Source organism: Abramis brama, assembly GCF_963993115.1.
Source record: "Abramis brama genome assembly, chromosome: 20".
Lineage (NCBI taxonomy): Eukaryota > Metazoa > Chordata > Actinopteri > Cypriniformes > Leuciscidae > Abramis > Abramis brama.
Genome location: NC_139982.1, coordinates 33,117,185 through 33,139,954, shown reverse-complemented (window position 1 = coordinate 33,139,954; position 22,770 = coordinate 33,117,185). Strand labels below are relative to the sequence as shown.

Here is a 22,770-nt window from a genome sequence, read left to right as displayed (position 1 = left end):
AAGCTCCTCCCACTTGCAGGTCTCCGGGCTGCAGCGATACATACATGGTGAATTTTGGAGAATGCAAAATTGATCATTGATCATGAATTCTGGTACTCACCCTTCATTCATGCGTGTCATTTTCACGCCTAGAGGAGGCAAAGCGTGACATTGACACGCATCTGCTAGTGGACCAGCGTGTGTATTACACGCTTTAGCGTGATACCGGGTTGACCCTGCATCTCACACACTTCTCCTCTGTCTCTGTGATACTGTAATTCTTGTTCTTTGTTGATATGAACCTGCAACCAGTCAAAATCTATTGAGCAGTCAGTGCTGTTAACAAATGGAGAGCACAATGTTCAGGCAATACAATGTGTTTATTGTACAGTATACAGCCTACAATGCACTACAGTGTACAATACTAACAGGGACAAACATCAAAGGAGTAAACGTGATCAGTGTGCTTCTTCTTGTCTTTGGGCATCTTTTGAAACAGGTTAAATCAGTTTTGAGTGGTTGTGTTCGATCAATGACGTGTGTTCTCTATTTGTATTTGATTATTGCCTCTTGTGTTTACTAGTGTGGATGACGTGTGCATTACAGTGCAGAATGTGTTTTGAGAATGAGAATGTGTTTAGAGTTTTGCTGAAAAGTCTAAGTGAGATCTGCACATTGTGTTTTACCATGTGAAACAGTTTAAGGTATTGACGGCAGACTGCAACCAGTTCAGAAGCCGGACGTTTACCGAGAGTGGAAGTTCTCCCTTTATTAGACATTCTCTGACCAAACCCATAATAATCACCAAAATGGTATCTTCCACAGGAAGTGATGTGGCTGTTACTTTAAAAAGCAGTTTAACCAGGGGGACGTTCAAGTTCAAAACGGTGCGCAACGTTTTGCTACGGTTTCCGGGTTGAACGTCATGTTTCCTGGAAACGGCGTGCACCGGTTAGGGGTTTGAGATACGTTTTGTCGGGGCTGAACGCAGCCCTGGATTATGGGTTTGGTTGTCAAACTGCTGTCCATACTCCAGTCCAGTTGGTGGCGGTAATGCACCTTTTAAGTTGGTTTGCCAACCGCCAGTAAAAATCAAAAGAAGAAGATGATGATTATTATGGGTTTGGTTGTACAGTGTGAACTGTGAAGTTTAACTGCTATAAGGTTTGTGGAAAAATAAAGTTAATTATCACATGAATTATTGTGTGTTCTGGCATTTTGTTTTCTTAGAATAATAATGACAAACTTTATGAAAACCTATAAAGAGTTGAAAACTTTAACAAAATACAACAGTAAACTTTAGACTGAACAAAACAAAAACTCTATAACACATTCCTGATGTGATGTTAATATTTCCGGCAATGAACAGTAGCAGTGCATTATGGGAGTGTGTTTGTAGAGTCGCCAGGCTAACAGTGACTGAACTGTGTATAAAAACACGTTATTAATGTGATGATTATGTGAGGCTGTTATGAACTACAATACACAACATTATTCACTGGGTTTCAGCTGAAACTTCTGAGATTCCAGCTGAGGCTGATCCATGTCAAATAATAATGTTTCCATAGATTTCCTCTTTTCTTCATGTCGACGAGATAATTCTAAAAGGCTGAAATCTGATGTGGAACAGAACAAAACATTCGTCAGAAACTGAATAATATCGTGTCGTGAATCTGTCAATCTGTACCTTTAACTTTAATTGTATGAAGGATCAATAATTCAACATGTTTTACACTCATCATAATAAAGTTTACATGTATATTATATAGAGGATATGTTGGATAATTGTTCATTTCTGTCCATTGTTGTATAGAATATAAATCAAAGTTCTGACCAGCATTCAGTAAATCACATGTACAGTAAAGCATATGATGATAACGGCCTGATTTACAGTCGCCATAAACACTCAGTTCAACAAAGAAATAAGAATGTTTTACTGACGTTCCCATTAAGATATGAAAATATTATTTATGAATGTTTGTAAAACGTTTTTAATGTGAAGTTCAGCAAAACATTAAGAGAACATTTCATATTATCATTCTTCAAACATTATGGGAACGTTACTTATGAATGATGAATATTCTGAAACAACATTTTACAAACATTAGATGAACATCCAACTGAAACGTTTAAGTTATGATTGTTTGCCTTAGATCTGTCTATCAGTGCCTTTATAAATGTGTGTAATGCAAAACCACTGATGGAGAAAACAAGCATTTGTGGACTTTACACTCAGAAGAGAAACTGACCTTCAGGACGAGGGACTTGTATCTGTATCTCATAACTCTCTCTGACTGAAATGAAAAGGTCAGTTAGTTTAAGATGATAAATAAATGCTTTTAATAATGTAAAATATTAGTGTAAATAATGCATACTTTTACGGCGCTCTGCGATAATATGATCCTCATGAAACGTTTCAGAATAAAAGCTCCATTAATGATGTATTAATAATGTTTTAGTGCTGATGTTCTGAGGACTTTATTAAACACCAGATAACTCTGAACAAATGTGTAATGTTACTGGAGGAACGTTTGATCATAACTTTGAGAGAATCTTTCCAGAACGTTCCCTGTTAGTATAAAATACTGGTTAAAACTGTGATCATAAACTGACACTTGACTGCTGTTCCTCTGTGGGGTTTAATCGTGTGACAGATATTAATAATGACAGAAAATAATACAATATACACTCAGTTTAACAGCAGAATTCACTGAAGAATTACTAATATAAAATCAGATCCTATAAACGGATCCTTAAATAATTCTTTATAACTACAGTTTCACATAATCATCATAAATATATTAATACTGTGAGCTGATCAGTTAAAGTGTGAGATCAGTCAAACTTACTACCATATAATTCACTATATTCTCTTCTAATGTCGACCTCTTAAAATAAAATATTACATTACACAAATGAATTTATAATAAACGACTCATGGAAATATGAAAAATATAGTAAATGTTCCTCTTATTGATATCGACCCATCAGTGCAAGTTATTATAAAGAAGCACAATGTTTATCTCATAATCTTTCATCATAAAGTAATAACTTGATAACCTGAAACAACTTTTCTTTTCTGTTTACTGTAATGCATAAAAATACTCTAAACTCTTTATGTGGATATCAGTTTATCAGTTATTAGAGTATTAATAAACCCTCTGGTTAATATCAGCTGACTCTTTATTTTGATGCTCCTCAACAGACTATAACTTTGCAACTTCATGTAAACTTATTATATATGAACTATACCGTAAAACTTCAAATAATAGCCCGGGCTTTTATTTTCCCAAATCGCCGAACTGCACCGGCTTGTATTTGAGACAGGTGTCTATATGAGACAGGCCTTTAATTTAGTGTTGAGATGAGCATGACAGTACGAGGTTATCATATCTGTGTTTGTGTTTAACAAATCAGTTAATGTAATAATTAGCCTACTATATTTCCGTATGTCTAAAGGGGGTCGCACACCAGACGAGAAGCGCAGCGCCACGTCTTTAAAATTCGAACACATTATTCTCTATGAGTGTACATTGCCTCAAATCGTCGTTAATGTATACTGACTTCACCCTGTGCAGCGATATACATTCAGTTTTACATTCATTCACAGAAATCAGCTGCATGGATGAAAACGGCTGATGTTATCGGATTTTCAGGTGATATTCTCAATTCATTCAGTTAACGGACGCTCTGAGGTAAAGTGTTCAGACTGCAGACTTAGCAACGATTGTATTTAATTTAATTGTTCAGTACAATCATAACATAGTACAGACATTATCTTAATTCCATGATGTCCTTAAACATAACAATATTGCTGGCCATAAATTGAGAAAGTGCGTGTCCGGTGTGCGATACCTCGAGTTGTCCTCGACGCGGCACTGTGCTTCTCATACGCTGTGCGCGATCTTCAACTACTAGTTCATTGGCGAATTCTAACTCTTGCCTCCGCTAACTCTTGCCTCCGCTAACCCTGCCTCCGCTAACTCTTGCCTCCGCTAACTCTGCCTCCGCTAACTCTTGCCTCCGCTAACTCTTGCCTCCGCTAACTCTGCCTCCGCTAACTCTGCCTCCGCTAACTCTTGCCTCCGCTAACTCTTGCCTCCGCTAACTCTGCCTCCGATAACTCTGCCTCGGCTAACTCTTGCCTCCGCTAACTCTTGCCTCCGCTAACTCTGCCTCCGCTAACTCTGCCTCCGCTAACTCTGCCTCCGCTAACTCTTGCCTCCGCTAACTCTTGCCTCCGCTAACTCTGCCTCCGCTAACTCTTGCCTCCGCTAACTCTTGCCTCCGCTAACTCTTGCCTCCGCTAACCCTGCCTCCGCTAACTCTTGCCTCCGCTAACTCTGCCTCCGCTAACTCTTGCCTCCGCTAACTCTTGCCTCCGCTAACTCTGCCTCCGCTAACTCTGCCTCCGCTAACTCTTGCCTCCGCTAACTCTTGCCTCCGCTAACTCTTGCCTCCGCTAACTCTGCCTCCGCTAACTCTGCCTCCGCTAACTCTGCCTCCGCTAACTCTTGCCTCCGCTAACTCTGCCTCCGCTAACTCTGCCTCCGCTAACTCTTGCCTCCGCTAACTCTGCCTCCGCTAACTCTGCCTCCGATAACTCTTGCCTCAGCTAACTCTGCCTCCGCTAACTCTGCCTCCGCTAACTTTGCCTCCGCTAACTCTTGCCTCCGCTAACTCTGCCTCCGCTAACTCTTGCCTCCGCTAACTCTGCCTCCGCTAACTCTTGCCTCCGCTAACTCTGCCTCCGCTAACTCTGCCTGCCTTGCTTGCGCTAACAGCTCCCGCCCAGATGCGCAGGGCTCTCTTGCGTGCGCAATCTGCTCCATAGAACTGGCTTAAACAGACGATCTGATGGGTTTTAGAAGATTAAATACAACCCGAAACTAAAAAACAGACCAGGCCTCTATTAGAGACCGGCCTTTATTTATCCAAACCTGTAGCCACACCAGGCGTTTAAAAGAGACAGGCGTCTATTTGGGACTCAGCTATTATTTGAAGTTTTACGGTAACTCTGTTATTCTACTAATACTGAGAGTTAGTTCACATGTATTTATTTCTGTCCTCTATTCATGTTCTCACTCTAGTTTTTGGGGAAGTTTTATTGAAATTACTCACAGAACCTTTAATTAAACCATTGAAACACAAGGAAGGGAAACAATTCTCACAAAATAAAAATATTAAGTGCAAACTTGATTTAATAAATGTAAGCAAAAGAAATGATTATATTATTTTTATATGAATGTATAAAGGAAAACACAAACTCCATCATAAACTTTGACAGAAAGATTAATATTACACTTTAACCCTCAGTATGAATATATTTATAATGGATTATGTGTTTTATCACTGTTTAATACTGGAACATGATTTAAGATTCCTCTCTGAATTCAGTGTGACTTTAATGCATTTACATGTTAAGAGCTTATATTTAACTCTAGATTCAGTCCTGGATATTCTTATATATTTCTCTTCAGAGAGACCTGACACTGTGAGACGATGTGGAGATTATGATTGTTTGCCTTAGATCTGTCTATCAGTGCCTTTATAAATGTGTGTAATGCAAAACCACTGATGGAGAAAACAAGCATTTGTGGACTTTACACTCAGAAGAGAAACTGACCTTCAAGACGAGGGTCACTTATCTCATATCTCTCTCTGGCTGAAATGAAAAGGTCAGTTAGTTTAAGATTATAAATAAATGCTTTTAATAATGTCAAATACTAGTGTAAATAATGCATACCTCTTAGTTTTTTATGACACTCTGCGATAATATGATCCTCATGTTTAATGCCGTAGAAACCCAGTGTGTGATCATCCTCCAGTTTCTTGTAATCATAGCGAAGAATAGCGTCTTCAACTGTGGAAGAAACATGAGGAACAGAGAACACACACACACACACACACACACACACACACACACACACACACACACACACACACATCAGAGAGTGATGGTTTCCTCATTAATATGTGCTTTCTGAATTATGTTGTTTGTTTGCAAACTTCCCAGTCTCAGGCTTCTCCATTAAAGGGAGAGTTCACCCAAAAATGAACATTAGCCCATGATTTACTCACCCTGAACCCGTCCTAGGACCGTCTGCTGGAAGCTAGTTATTAGTCAATTAAGTTTTAAATATGGATATTTTTCTTACATGATCACATGGCTTCACTTCAGAAGGCCTTTATTAACTCCCCAGAGACACGTAGAGCACTTTTATGATGCACTTTTATGATGGATAGATGCACTTTTATGATGCACTTTTATGATGGATAGATGCACTTTTATGATGGACAGATGCACTTTTATGATGGACAGATGCACTTTTATGATGGACAGATGCACTTTTATGATGGACAGATGCACTTTTATGATGATAGATGCACTTTTATGATGGACAGATGCACTTTTAGCATGGATAGATGCACTTTATGATGGACAGATGGACTTTATGATGGACAGATGCTCTTTTATGATGGACAGATGCTCTTTTATGATGGACAGATGCTCTTTTATGATGGACAGATGCTCTTTTATGATGGATAGATGCACTTTTATCATGGATAGATGCACTTTTATGATGGACTGATGCACTTTTATGATGGATAGATGAACTTTTATGATGGACTGATGCACTTTTATGATGATAGATGCACTTTTATGATGGACAGATGCACTTTATGATGGATAGATGCACTTTTAGCATGGATAGATGCACTTTTATGATGGATAGATGCACTTTTATGATGGACTGATGCACTTTTATGATGGATAGATGAACTTTTATGATGGACTGATGCACTTTTATGATGGACAGATGCACTTTTATGATGGATAGATGCACTTTTATGATGATAGATGCACTTTTATGATGGACAGATGCACTTTATGATGGATAGATGCACTTTATGATGGATAGATGGACTTTTATGATGGATATATGGACTTTTATGATGGATAGATGCACTTTTATGATGGACAGATGCTCTTTTATGATGGATAGATGCACTTTTATGATGGACAGATGCACTTTTATGATGGATAGATGAACTTTTATGATGGACTGATGCACTTTTATGATGGATAGATGCACTTTTATGATGGATAGATGCACTTTTATGATGGATAGATGCACTTTTATCATGGATAGATGCACTTTTATGATGGACTGATGCACTTTTATGATGGATAGATGAACTTTTATGATGGACTGATGCACTTTAATGATGGATAGATGCACTTTTATTATGGACTGATGCACTTTTATGATGAAAAGATGCACTTTTATGATGGATAGATGCTCTTTTATGATGGATAAATGCACTTTTATGATGGAGAGATGCACTTTTATGATGGACAGATGCACTTTTATGATGGACAGATGCACTTTTATGATGGATAGATGCACTTTTATGATGGACAGATGCTCTTTTATGATGGACAGATGCACTTTATGATGGACAGATGCACTTTTATGATGGACAGATGCTCTTTTATGATGGATAAATGCACTTTTATGATGGAGAGATGCACTTTTATGATGGACAGATGCACTTTTATGATGGACAGATGCACTTTTATGATGGATAGATGCACTTTTATGATGGACAGATGCTCTTTTATGATGGACAGATGCACTTTATGATGGATAGATGCACTTTTATGATGGACAGATGCACTTTTATGATGGATAGATGCACTTTTATGATGGACTGATGCACTTTTATGATGGATAGATGGACTTTTATGATGGACAGATGCACTTTTTATGATGGATAGATGCTCTTTTATGATGGAGAGATGCACTATTATGATGGATAGATGCACTTTTATGATGGATAGATGGACTTTTATGATGGATAGATGCACTTTTATGATGGACAGATGCTCTTTTATGATGGATAGATGCACTTTTATGATGGACAGATGCACTTTTATGATGGATAGATGAACTTTTATGATGGACTGATGCACTTTTATGATGGATAGATGCACTTTTATGATGGATAGATGCACTTTTATGATGGATAGATGCACTTTTATGATGGATAGATGCACTTTTATCATGGATAGATGCACTTTTATGATGGACTGATGCACTTTTATGATGGATAGATGAACTTTTATGATGGACTGATGCACTTTAATGATGGATAGATGCACTTTTATTATGGACTGATGCACTTTTATGATGAAAAGATGCACTTTTATGATGGATAGATGCTCTTTTATGATGGATAAATGCACTTTTATGATGGAGAGATGCACTTTTATGATGGACAGATGCACTTTTATGATGGACAGATGCACTTTTATGATGGATAGATGCACTTTTATGATGGACAGATGCTCTTTTATGATGGACAGATGCACTTTATGATGGACAGATGCACTTTTATGATGGACAGATGCTCTTTTATGATGGATAAATGCACTTTTATGATGGAGAGATGCACTTTTATGATGGACAGATGCACTTTTATGATGGACAGATGCACTTTTATGATGGACAGATGCACTTTTATGATGGACAGATGCTCTTTTATGATGGACAGATGCACTTTATGATGGATAGATGCACTTTTATGATGGACAGATGCACTTTTATGATGGATAGATGCACTTTTATGATGGACTGATGCACTTTTATGATGGATAGATGGACTTTTATGATGGACAGATGCACTTTTTATGATGGATAGATGCTCTTTTATGATGGAGAGATGCACTATTATGATGGATAGATGCACTTTTATGATGGATAGATGCACTTTTATGATGGATAGATGCACTTTTATGATGGACTGATGCACTTATGATGGATAGATGCACTTTTATGATGGACAGATGCACTTTTTATGATGGATAGATGCTCTTTTATGATGGATAGATGCACTTTTATGATGGACAGATGCACTTTTTATGATGGATAGATGCTCTTTTATGATGGATAGATGCTCTTTTATGATGGATAGATGAACTTTTATGATGGACAGATGCTCTTTTATGATGGACAGATGCACTTTTATGATGGATAGATGCACTTTTATGATGGATAGATGCTCTTTTATGATGGATAGATGCTCTTTTATGATGGATAGATGCACTTTTATGATGGATAGATGCACTTTTATGATGGACTGATGCACTTATGATGGATAGATGCTATTTTATGATGGATAGATGCTCTTTTATGATGGACAGATGCACTTTTATGATGGATAGATGCTCTTTTATGATGGACAGATGCACTTTTATGATGAATAGATGCACTTTTATGATGGATAGATGCACTTTAATGATGGACTGATGCACTTATGATGGATAGATGCTCTTTTATGATGGACAGATGCTCTTTTATGATGGACAGATGCTCTTTTATGATGGATAGATTAACTTTTATGATGGACAGATACACTTTTATGATGGACAGATGCTCTTTTATGATGGACAGATGAACTTTTATGATGGACAGATGCACTTTTATGATGGACAGATGCACTTTTATGATGGACAGATGCTCTTTTATGATGGACAGATGCTCTTTTATGATGGACAGATGCACTTTTATGATGGACCGATGCACTTATGATGGATAGATGCACTTTTATGATGGACTGATGCACTTTTATGATGGACTGATGCACTTATGATGGATAGATGCTCTTTTATGATGGATAGATGCTCTTTTATGATGGACAGATGCACTTTTATGATGGATAGATGCTCTTTTATGATGGACAGATGCACTTTTATGATGAATAGATGCACTTTTATGATGGATAGATGCACTTTAATGATGGACAGATGCTCTTTTATGATGGATAGATGCTCTTTTATGATGGACAGATGCTCTTTTATGATGGACAGATGCTCTTTTATGATGGACAGATGCACTTTTATGATGGACAGATGCACTTTTATGATGGACAGATGCACTTTTATGATGGACAGATGCTCTTTTATGATGGACAGATGCTCTTTTATGATGGACAGATGCACTTTTATGATGGACCGATGCACTTATGATGGATAGATGCACTTTTATGATGGACAGATGCTCTTTATGATGGATAGATGCACTTTTATGATGGATAGATGCACTTTTATGATGGATAGATGCACTTTTATGATGGACCGATGCACTTTTATGATGGATAGATGAACTTTTATGATGGATAGATGCACTTTTATGATGGACAGATGCTCTTTTATGATGGACAGATGCACTTTTATGATGGATAGATGCACTTTTATGATGGATAGATGCACTTTTATGATGGACCGATGCACTTATGATGGATAGATGCTCTTTTATGATGGATAGATGCACTTTTATGATGGATAAATGCTCTTTTATGATGGATAGATGAACTTTTATGATGGATAGATGAACTTTTATGATGGACAGATGCTCTTTTATGATGGACAGATGCACTTTATGATGGATAGATGCACTTTTATGATGGATAGATGCACTTTTATGATGGACAGATGCACTTTTATGATGGATAGATGCACTTTTATGATGGACCGATGCACTTATGATGGATAGATGCTCTTTTATGATGGATAGATGCACTTTTATGATGGATAGATGCTCTTTTATGATGGATAGATTAACTTTTATGATGGATAGATGAACTTTTATGATGGACAGATGCTCTTTTATGATGGACAGATGCACTTTATGATGGATAGATGCACTTTTATGATGGATAGATGCACTTTTATGATGGACAGATGCACTTTTATGATGGATAGATGCACTTTTATGGACTTACAAAACAATATACCCATTCACTGCCATTATAAAGCTTGGAAGAGCCAGGGCATTTTTTAATATAACTCTGATTGTGTTCGTCTGATGGAAGAATGTCATATACACTTAGGATGACTTCAGGATGAGTAAATCATGGGATAATTTTCATTTTTAGGTGAACTATCCCTTTAATAAAAGCTGAATCTTCATTCAAATACAGATTTTCTTTGTTACCCAGATAGCAAGCACAGTTGGGCCGATTCCGGCTGAAACGCGTCAGTGTCGGCATCGGTGAACAGATAACGGGCCAGATCCGAGCCGACCGCACGTAACATCTGCCGGACTGACGGCTTTTTCTGGGCCAGCCTCGGCTGAAAGCAGCTGTACTGGTGTCAGGTCCATACTCGGTGTAGCTGTGTGTATTTACCATCGGCCCGAGTTCATTTTGTCACAAGCGGGCCACTACTAGAATCAAGGAACTCGGCCGCCTGAAAAAGGTTTTGACGGTTAATTTAATTCCTGAGGAAGATCCTGCAGACGCAGACCATTGTTTTCCCGAGGAATCATTCAGCTGAAGAAACGAGTAGGCGAAGTGATTTAATTAATTTATTGTTCTAGTGTTGTTTGATGTTTTAATTGTCAAGATAAAACTAGTTTTTTTAGTATGTAGTTGTTTGCGCTGATAGTTACGTAACGTCAGAATACCCATCGGTCCCGGAGATTTGGAGTGTTGATGAGCCTACGGCCTCTTTTCAGGATGATTGTGTATTTGTTTATTAGAGAAACTGCTGAGCTGTATCCAGTGCACTGTAATGTTGGCTAATGAGATGATATTGAGCTATATTTCATTTTGTTTTCTAAAATGTAGTCAATTCGTCTTTTTCAACGAGTGATTAGTTATTGAATCATAGGAGTCGGACTATACTTTCGGCGCCACAGTTCTCTATACAGGCGACTCTTTCTGATCTGATTCACTAACCTTTTAAAAGAGTCATTTATCTGTGAATCAAACTTGTAACGAATACGACTCTGGGTAAATATGAATTAGCTCAAGAATATGGGGAATCTTGGGAATATTAATATTTATGACTCATGGTCATAATTCATAAGTCGCATGTACACTTAATTTATCAATTATCGAGATTAACTCGTTCTGTAACTGATCTAATCGTTATTCGTCCAGCGAATAACGGTGAGATTATCACAGTTAAGAAGGGGTATCTCTTTACAAACTCCAAGAAAGTTTGATCTCCTGGCCACGGACATCGAACCTTCTGAGTTTATTAATTAAAACTACTGAATGTAGTCTAATATCGAGCTTGTAGCTTAAGATCTTTTGTTTCAGTGACTTTAGAATGGTGGGTTTTCAAACACGGAGACAGTGAAAAGTATTTATGAATTTTAATAAATGCATAACTAGAGATTATATGAGCTACGAATATAAACGTACGTAAAAATGCAAACAATAAACAAACACACATTTAACCAAACAAGAAAATACGTGATCAGGATAACATGAAATGAAAGAAAGAAATAAAAGGCAGAGAAGGGGAAAATAATAATTACATACAGAAAACCTAAATTCACGAGACAACCTGGAAAGCAGTTTTATCAACTCAATATACTTGCGATTTTGTCTTTTGTTCGGGTGATGCTGAAACTGGCAGGACAGCGCGGATGGTGTCCTGTTTCTGTTGCGTCTTCAGGTGCCGCGAAGTTTAAAGGCTCACTGGATGTACATTACCGAGAAAGTTCGTCTTCCGTGCGGAAGAGGCTAGAAATCTTGGTTTCTAAGACGGCAGGCTTTTAAATGACGCGGGCCATGTGTCCCAGAGGCCGAGGCGATGGCCTGTCCAACCGGAGCAGCGCTGCGCTGCACGTGGAGAAGGAGGAGGAGGAGGTCAAGCGGGATCGATGAGAGAAGAGGGAGATCGAAGAAGGAAGAGAAGAGCCAGAGAGGGAAGAGAGCGAGAAGTGGGGGTCTCGTCCTTTTAACAGACATCTGTTTTACGCCCTGTTTTGTGACAGAGCGAATCAAAACTTCTGATCTGTGGCGGGAAGATGTCTTCTTTGTGTGAAGAAAAACACGCCCCCTTGTATCATATGTCTTCTGACCGAAATAATTAATATTTCCTCTTAAGATTATACATACAGAATAATACATCTTACGATAATACTATGTGCGGGACTGGTTGAATTAAAACAGGACGGTCAGACAGATACCAAGAATTACAGGTAGATATTGGACACACATAACATTATGTTCATATGCCTCATTACACACAAATAAAGCTGGATTAAACACACAATAAAATTGTCAGTGTTTCCGTTATGGCAAACGACGACACTTTGAGAAACATAGGAATACATATCAAACATCTTAGGGAGTTTTCTCTGAAGAGTTTCATGTATGTTAAGGTGTTGGAATGTTGGCTTTACAAGAAGAACTGGATGAGATGCCGTCTTGAGGTCATAAAAGTTTATGACCAGGTTCGGGTTACAAGACACTATGGAGTGATTTTCTTTCAATGAATCTTCGGAATTAAAGATTTTACTCTAGCAAACCACACCTCTATTATAAATTTGTAATGAATGGTAAAATGAAATTTTACTATGTGGAAGTCCATATATGGCAATGTGCCTCAGTTGCATCTCGTGGTGGGTTTCTGGTTGAAAGCCCACGTGTGTGTGTGTGTGTGTAATGTGTGCGTGTGTTTGTGTGAAATGTCACGAGGTTGTAAAGTCACAGGGAGTCCATGCTGAACTGGGGGTTTTACAAGGGATTGTCCATTTGACTAAAATGTTCCTCTGGGAACAACAGATTGCAATTTTGACATGTCCAAGCAGACTTAGCGACGCCGTGGACAGACCCGTTGTCTGAAAAGACAACGAAGGATGTGTTTTAAAGACAAGGAATTACTAATTGGAACAGCATGTGACCGCCTGTCAGGCATTGTCGCTACATTCCCCCTTTGTGTTTGATGAAGACTTGGAGATGGACTTCATCGAACAACAAATAGGCACAATGGATGGCAGGTGGGTCATTCAGCTCAAGTGAGGTTGAGGGGGTCGATGGTGTGGGACCCCCCCCCCCCTTTTTCCAGGGTTCGTAGGAAATCGCCAGACACGGCTTGGTGAGCTTGGCTGTGTGTGCTCACGTCGTGTTGAGTCTGGTACAAAATGAAAGCCAAGACGAGTGTCGGGGCGTGGTCGGTGACCGTGGAGATGCCCATCACAGTGTTAGACTTCCTGGGTGTGAGTCCTGCCTTGGTGATCAGGAGTCGGGCTGGTGTTCTCTCTTAATGCGATGCCGGATGCCGGATCTGGTGATGTCCGATTGTGGCTGCTTTCTCGCGAACCACCACAGCATCCTGTTAGAGGCAAAAGGGAGAGAGAGAGAAAGGGAGGAAAAACTTCAGCGATGGATGTCCTTGGTTGGCTAGGACAGTCTTGTTGCTTCGCTGAGGTTGGTATGCCACATGCTTCGATGTCTCATGAGTGGCGTTGGGGCATCATTGTTGGCATAGGAAAGGTCTGTTCATCAGAGGCCCGCATGACCTTCTTTGTACACAGCGGAGGTAGTGTAAGCGGCTCTGAGGCGTGCAGTGTAGTTGGTAAAGTTCGTTTGTGCTGTGTAGTCACTGCAATCGTGATGGTGGTAGGTATGTGGCGCAGACATTGGTCTGGTTGCACAGCTGCAGGTCAGAGATGACCTTGAAGCAGCAGGTGTCAGTGTTCATTTTCTGTGTCGGTGTCAGACGTGGCTGCACTGTCTTCATCTGTTGTGTAAGAAGACTCTGGCTCACCAGTGTTCTGGGGAGAGAGGTTGCAGTTTCGACGGTCTGGGCTTGGAGTTCTGGACGGCGAGTGATGCTGGTTCCAGAATCTTTCTGAGCGTTCGGTCCGACGCTCTGGATGAGCACCGTCACAGTCGTGCTGCAATCTGCTGTCTGGCTCTGAGCAGTGCTCGGAGACGGAGTAAATTGTGTGCGTTTCTACAGTCTTTTCATCTATAGCCCTTTGCTTGGTGTAAGCCTTGTGGGCTAAGTCTCTGAGTTGTCGAGTAGACATGGTTCGTGGGCAGACGAGCACATCGAGATGTTTACTCACGGTGCTATGTAGATTTCGCAGAAACAACGTTCTGAAAGTCACATCCTCTTCCATACCTGGGGAGTTGGTTGCTCCGAAGAACGTTTGTCGGAGTCGGTCATAATAGGAGTGTGGGTGTTCACATCGGGCCTGTTTGACGTCAAAGGCCGTGATAAACCCTTGGTCTGATTCTGGGTCAGAGAATTCACGGATCAAAGCTTGTCGCAGTTGCTTGTAATCTGCTTTGACCGGATCTGGTTGGCGATCCAGAAACTTACGCACATCTCTATTTGCGGTGGTTCGTAACAAGTAGAACTTGTCCCAAGCTGTCACGTTAGCGACAGTTTGCAGGTGAAAATCAATGTCTTGAAGGTACGCATAAACACTGTGGTCTCCGGCAAACGTAGGAATGTTTCTGGCCAGCTTGTCAAGGCTTTTGGGAGGAGAGCTGTTGCTGGGGGCCCAATCCGTCTGGAGAGGATTCTGACCCTTTTCAGCTCCGCCCCCTTCAGCTTTTGATGTTTGGCTGACAGGGTTGGGGTGGCTGGCCGGGAGAAACTCTGTGATGTGTGTTTCTCCGTTCCAGACACTCTGCAATCTGTAAGCATGTTTTAGTTCTGCATGAACAGTGTCAAGTTCATCTTGGAGCTCGTGTCTCTGCTGAGCGAGCTGATGAATTCTAGTCTTTGCTTTCTCAAGGAGGGCTTCAGCCCGTTGGAGCCTTTCGTTGAGTTCTTTTCTGGTTTCTCTCTCCAACTGTTCTCTTTGGTCTGTGTCGAGGTGCAGATCTTGCAGGGCATTTCGAAGTCTTTCTACTTCTTTCTGGAGCTTTGTGTCTGTGGCGTCCTCTTCCTTGGTCGGGAAGGGTAGCTGGTCTAGACGGCTCTGTGTGTGTGCTCGGTCCTCCAGGGCCTCTGTGGCCTGGAGCTGTAGTGCGGCTGTCTTTTGCTGCAGGTCGGCGTTGCTCCTTTCGCTGTCCCGGGCCCTGGCGACGAGTTTGAGTGCGAGGTTTCCGAAGATTTTGGACAGCTGCTCGTGGCTGTATGTCTGGGCTGGATCATGGGACTCGAACTGGCTCAGGTCTGTGTCCCGTTGCTCTTGGCTCGAGCAATGTGGGTCCTGGGGCAGCACGGTCTTTGTTATGTCTCTCAGCCATGCCTCAAGGTCGTCCCAGCGGACTGCAGGACAGGGTGAGCTCGACATCTCGGCTTACTGTTGGCGAGAGAAGCACAGCACACACAAAAAGAGACAAAAATGCAAGTTTGTTTTAGGGTCAAAATGAGCTATACTCATACGGGCTAGGCCGTTTATGAGAATTTCGGGGCTAACTGATGCCGACAGTTAGCGGAGCCAATTTCGTGGGTATGGCTAAACCCACAATAGAGATTTTGACAGGCGGTAGCCTGGGGGTCGTCTATGACGCCCGCTTGGATTGTTTACTCTATTATTCAGCTTTCCTGGGGTCTCTCTTAGGTTCTGTATGTACGTGAAATGAGAGAAACAAATCACAACAGAATAGACAAAGTTAGAGGTAGGGAAGAAAAAGGGAAACACAACACAAGGAAGTGAATTGGTCTGCAATGAAATGTCACAAACAATAACACGGAGAGTGTTATATAGTAAAGTAAAAAAAAAATTAAAGAGGCCTAAGCCTATTAATACTGCTAGAGTTATCGGGACAGGACCTCGAAAGGAGGTGTGTCTTAGAGAGAAAAAGGTGGGCCCAAACACTTAAAATACACCAGGAGGAATATCTAGTATTCTGTGGTTCATAATAAGTGGATGGGTTCTATCAAATTTTAGTTACCTGGGGTGAATAGAGGTCATCCAGGTGGAAACCAGTGATGACGTCTCAATCACCACAGTGCACTGACTGAGTCCTGCCCATAGATACACAATAAGGGATTAAGAGGTTGGACTTAATGTGAATTAAGGCTTTCTGGTTTCATCAAATTGGGTAAATATGTATGCAGGAGTCAGAGGCAAAGGCTTTACTAAAATAGTGATACAACAAAAAGGAAATTATGATAACTGATGGTGATTTATCAGAATAACCCCCCCCCCCCCCCCTTTTGGAGAGACTGGAGAAGAGAGGGAAGAGGAAAAAGAAAATTATCAATGAAATAAAATGTGAATAACAACACAGGCTTGAGACGCAGGCAGAGGAATAGGCCCCGGCAGTGGATTTGTGCCACAAGGGTGAGGGCGTATGTCCTCTCAGTGGTCGACCTGGTGGATTAGACACAATTTTAAATCAAAATTCAAACTAGTTTGAATTGAAATTCAACTAAGCGTTCAAGGAGAGGTCCAAAATAATAAAAATAAGGAAGGAAAGAAAATTAGAATGATAACAGTGAAGTATCAATAATAATTAAAACTGAAATTCAGAATGACTTCCTATAATCCTTACAATAACACTGAAGTTATTAGTATTGAAATAATCAAACGAAAAGGTTAGCAATGAGACCCTTCAATGCAGGCTGGGACTATCAATGAACTGAGTGAATCAAGTCTAAGCTTTAATTCGGAAAAGTTTTTTTTTTTCTTAAAGTGTGACAATCAAAAACAGAAAAGAGAATTGTCTAACTCCAAATAATATCAGCATAAGCTAAGCTTTGAATGCAGGTAAGTATTTGAGAGTTCGACCGTTCATTCTATGATCGGGGAAAAGAAGAGAAAATGAATGCAGAGAGAGAAAAAGAAATTGAAAGCAGGTATTATCTTATAACGCCACGAGATGGCGTAGTTGCGCTCGCGCAGGCTGACGTCAGTGGGAGGCGACGCTCACGCAGGATGACGTCGGTGGGGGGCGCGTAATTTGAGCACTGCCACACCTCTAGAGGCTGCCCTCTAGTGTCGGTGCATGATTCAGCAATTTAGACAGCAGATTTTTTTATCTGTGGAAATCACGAGTATTTCGCGCTCTGTTGCATGCGGAAAAATTACACGAGTTTCATAACATGTGACTAATAGGAATTACACATCTATTAAATTACACATTATATATGAAACGGTTTACAATAAAAACAGGAATTAGGACTTCTGTTTTATAGAAACTGTGAGCAAACAGGGATTAAACATCTATTTACTTAAACTGTGAGTACACAGGAATTAAAACATCTGTGATTACTACAGCTGTGAACAGGTATTATTCTTCTGTTCCAGCTATGAACAGGAATTATCTTCTGTTCAATTATTAGAAACTGTGAGCAAACAGGGATTAAAACATCTATTTACTTAAGCTGTGAGCACGACAGGCATCAAAACAGCTATGAGCAGGAATTATGCCTCTGCTCATCTCCCATAAACATTAATCAAAATAGCACTTTATGATAATGCATTAGGTGTACAAAATTGGATCGCGACGCCAATTTCTGACCAGGAGTTTATCGTTAACGTATCATAAGGCCTACTACGACTGAAACTGACGCACTGCTCAGATCAGATTTACGTCTTCGTCCTAAAAAAAGATCCTTCGTCTTCATTTAGTCGGTTTAAATCATATTACATGTACAGAGACAATTGTAATATCATGAACTGCAGATTTTTACAGAGCTGAGCTGGCTTTGTGCCTATACCATCAGCTGGGTGAGTTCGCCTTAGCGACTTAACTCACAATTCAAAACGCGCGTATAGCTTACAATTATTAAACCAATAATACACATTCAACTGAAACTGAATTTGCCCATCAAATAAAGTTTGAAACTGCCTAAAATTATTCCACCAAACATGTAACGAATACGACTCTGGGTAAATATGAATTAGCTCAAGAATATGGGGAATCTTGGGAATATTAATATTTATGACTCATGGTCATAATTCATAAGTCGCATGTACACTTAATTTATCAATTATCGAGATTAACTCGTTCTGTAACTGATCTAATCGTTATTCGTCCAGCGAATAACGGTGAGATTATCACAGTTAAGAAGGGGTATCTCTTTACAAACTCCAAGAAAGTTTGATCTCCTGGCCACGGACATCGAACCTTCTGAGTTTATTAATTAAAACTACTGAATGTAGTCTAATATCGAGCTTGTAGCTTAAGATCTTTTGTTTCAGTGACTTTAGAATGGTGGGTTTTCAAACACGGAGACAGTGAAAAGTATTTATGAATTTTAATAAATGCATAACTAGAGATTATATGAGCTACGAATATAAACGTACGTAAAAATGCAAACAATAAACAAACACACATTTAACCAAACAAGAAAATACGTGATCAGGATAACATGAAATGAAAGAAAGAAATAAAAGGCAGAGAAGGGGAAAATAATAATTACATACAGAAAACCTAAATTCACGAGACAACCTGGAAAGCAGTTTTATCAACTCAATATACTTGCGATTTTGTCTTTTGTTCGGGTGATGCTGAAACTGGCAGGACAGCGCGGATGGTGTCCTGTTTCTGTTGCGTCTTCAGGTGCCGCGAAGTTTAAAGGCTCACTGGATGTACATTACCGAGAAAGTTCGTCTTCCGTGCGGAAGAGGCTAGAAATCTTGGTTTCTAAGACGGCAGGCTTTTAAATGACGCGGGCCATGTGTCCCAGAGGCCGAGGCGATGGCCTGTCCAACCGGAGCAGCGCTGCGCTGCACGTGGAGAAGGAGGAGGAGGAGGTCAAGCGGGATCGATGAGAGAAGAGGGAGATCGAAGAAGGAAGAGAAGAGCCAGAGAGGGAAGAGAGCGAGAAGTGGGGGTCTCGTCCTTTTAACAGACATCTGTTTTACGCCCTGTTTTGTGACAGAGCGAATCAAAACTTCTGATCTGTGGCGGGAAGATGTCTTCTTTGTGTGAAGAAAAACACGCCCCCTTGTATCATATGTCTTCTGACCGAAATAATTAATATTTCCTCTTAAGATTATACATACAGAATAATACATCTTACGATAATACTATGTGCGGGACTGGTTGAATTAAAACAGGACGGTCAGACAGATACCAAGAATTACAGGTAGATATTGGACACACATAACATTATGTTCATATGCCTCATTACACACAAATAAAGCTGGATTAAACACACAATAAAATTGTCAGTGTTTCCGTTATGGCAAACGACGACACTTTGAGAAACATAGGAATACATATCAAACATCTTAGGGAGTTTTCTCTGAAGAGTTTCATGTATGTTAAGGTGTTGGAATGTTGGCTTTACAAGAAGAACTGGATGAGATGCCGTCTTGAGGTCATAAAAGTTTATGACCAGGTTCGGGTTACAAGACACTATGGAGTGATTTTCTTTCAATGAATCTTCGGAATTAAAGATTTTACTCTAGCAAACCACACCTCTATTATAAATTTGTAATGAATGGTAAAATGAAATTTTACTATGTGGAAGTCCATATATGGCAATGTGCCTCAGTTGCATCTCGTGGTGGGTTTCTGGTTGAAAGCCCACGTGTGTGTGTGTGTGTGTAATGTGTGCGTGTGTTTGTGTGAAATGTCACGAGGTTGTAAAGTCACAGGGAGTCCATGCTGAACTGGGGGTTTTACAAGGGATTGTCCATTTGACTAAAATGTTCCTCTGGGAACAACAGATTGCAATTTTGACATGTCCAAGCAGACTTAGCGACGCCGTGGACAGACCCGTTGTCTGAAAAGACAACGAAGGATGTGTTTTAAAGACAAGGAATTACTAATTGGAACAGCATGTGACCGCCTGTCAGGCATTGTCGCTACAAACTACACTGAACACCACACTGTTGCTGCAATGGGTCAGGGTTAGGGTTAGCCTAGGGTTAACCCTAACCCACTCGTGGAGACAACTTGTATGTAGACTACAATCTGAAATTAAAAATAAGATTTATCTGGTTTTAACACTCCTGTGGGGAACTCCGAAACGGAAAAGCGGTATAGATACATAAGAAAAGCTGCAAAATAAGTGCAGGTTCTTGATTCACTGTCTTTGGCACATCTTGTGTTCTTGAATGTAATGTAATCTGCTTTATTAGAGCAGGTGCACTTTAGAGTGAAAGAAAAATATTAAAGCGTATATATCACTGTATAATGTTCTTAAAATGGTAGTAACATATTACTGCAGTGGGGATGTTATATGTTTACAAGTGAACATAAACTGAAGTTGAACGCACTGTTTGGAATCTGACACAACACTTTTTACAGACAGTTTGGTGACACTACTACGTTAATTTAAGTTAACTACATTAGTTAACATGGACTAAGAATGCACAATACATTAGAATTAATTTATGCACATTATTTGAACGTGGTAAGCAGCCGCAGCGCTACCATTGGGCAGGCCCACCCATTTTAGGTACGGGCCCACCCATTTTCTACTATGGTTTTGTACGTTTCTTCATTCGGATCTATTTGCGATCCATTCCATTCTAACACAAACAACGCAGTTTACATGCTTTGTCCTTGTTACATTATTCATTAAGATAATAATTAATAACGCATAATTATCAGTGAACTTGATATATGTTGCAATTTGCACCAAATGCAACACTGCACTCCCTTGTGAAGTCGATTGGATGAACGGTTCTCGAAATAATCAAAATGCAAACAGACAGACAGACACACAGGCGCGCTGGAAGTTGTTTCATGGAGGGGGGGCTGAGGGCTGGGTTGGAAAATATGTGACGTCATTATGTTGTGGCCAACGAGAAGACATGAAATTTCTCTGTACTGTATGTGTTGTAGCCATTAAAGAAAACATTTAGTTTCATATTTATGTTTAAATATTAAAGGCTAATGTTATTTTTTAATTTAATCAATGTTGATTATGAAAGTGAGCATATGCAGCATGAGAAAGATAAAGATACATCATGAGATGTGCAATATATCTGGAGACATGGAGTGGGTAAGACATGATTTTTACCACTTCATTGAGTTTTGTTTTGTAGAAAGACTATTTTTAAAGATTTTCGTTTTGTATAAATTGTATTTTGATCAATGTTTTATCAACCAATTGCCTGTATTTAATAAATAAGACGCAAATATATAGCAGACAATGTAATAAGGCGCCGACACGATCACTTGCATTGCACGTGAACTGGAGGGCGCCGAAACTCAGCTTGTGCATCACAGATTTTAGAAATATAGGCTATCTATTATAGAAAGCTTGAAAAGTATACTTTCAAACGAAAATATTCAAAACGAAAAGAAATAGGCGATTCTCTGATTATATAATCCATATGGAATGTGTATTTCACATGCATTTCTCTCTGGCGTTCATGGCGAGTCTGCATCGCCAACTCCATCTTTGCAGCATCACAGAAAACACCAGTTTATTAATAAACAATTAAATGTCTCCTTGCTATTTTTTACACATTCATAATTTTGCCGGTTCTTTGTGGCAATCTTTATGCGTGTGGCCGTGCGCTTGAGTGCGGCTATATTATGTACAGGCTACACGCTCATTATCCTGTATATAGACTATTTAAGTAATAAAATTAATATAAAGGGGCGATTTGTACACTAATGGCTTAAATGAACAACTACTAGACGATTAGAAAAAAACTTTAGTCGGAGGCAGCCCTTATTCCACATATTTTCGAACCAGCAGGCCAATCTGGGTTGAGCAAGCGACCCTGAGCGGAATGAGCGAGCGAGCGGAATATTCAGAAATGCGCTCTCCACTCACGTGCTCTGAACGTAACAAAGCATGACAAATTAAAACTTTATTTCATTTTCTCCGTAGCTTGAACACTCACTTCATTAGGCATAAGAGAGTTAGTAAACGCTGTCCATTTATTTATTTTTATTTCACGTTTTTAAAGTAGCCTACAATATTATGTTAGTTCACAGCACCCCCCTTCCCGCGCTACTGCAGACACATAAAGATTCCTGCCTTTATTAGAGAGAAGAATATGTTCAGCACCCTCTCTCCGAAGCTTTGAATATTCGATGTTATTCGATATTCAAAAAATGGTATTCGGACCAGCCCTATTGCCCAGCCCACAATTGTTTTTCGCC

The 22,770-nt window shown here is 39.9% G+C and overlaps 1 protein-coding gene across 1 annotated transcript in view; it reads right to left on the bottom strand.

Moving 5' to 3' along the window:
- Positions 1 to 342: 342 nt before the first annotated feature.
- Positions 343 to 22,770, bottom strand: part of LOC311071413 (uncharacterized protein) — a 30,754-nt gene continuing 8,326 nt past the window's right edge. The window contains exons 2-5 of the mRNA XM_084095820.1: positions 5,726 to 5,842; positions 5,606 to 5,644; positions 2,229 to 2,273; positions 343 to 1,595 (exon numbers count right to left, since the gene is read on the bottom strand). Of these exons, the coding sequence (XP_083951946.1) occupies positions 1,471 to 1,595; positions 2,229 to 2,273; positions 5,606 to 5,644; positions 5,726 to 5,842 (326 nt within the window). The 3' untranslated portion in view covers positions 343 to 1,470. The remainder of the gene's footprint in view (positions 1,596 to 2,228; positions 2,274 to 5,605; positions 5,645 to 5,725; positions 5,843 to 22,770) is intronic.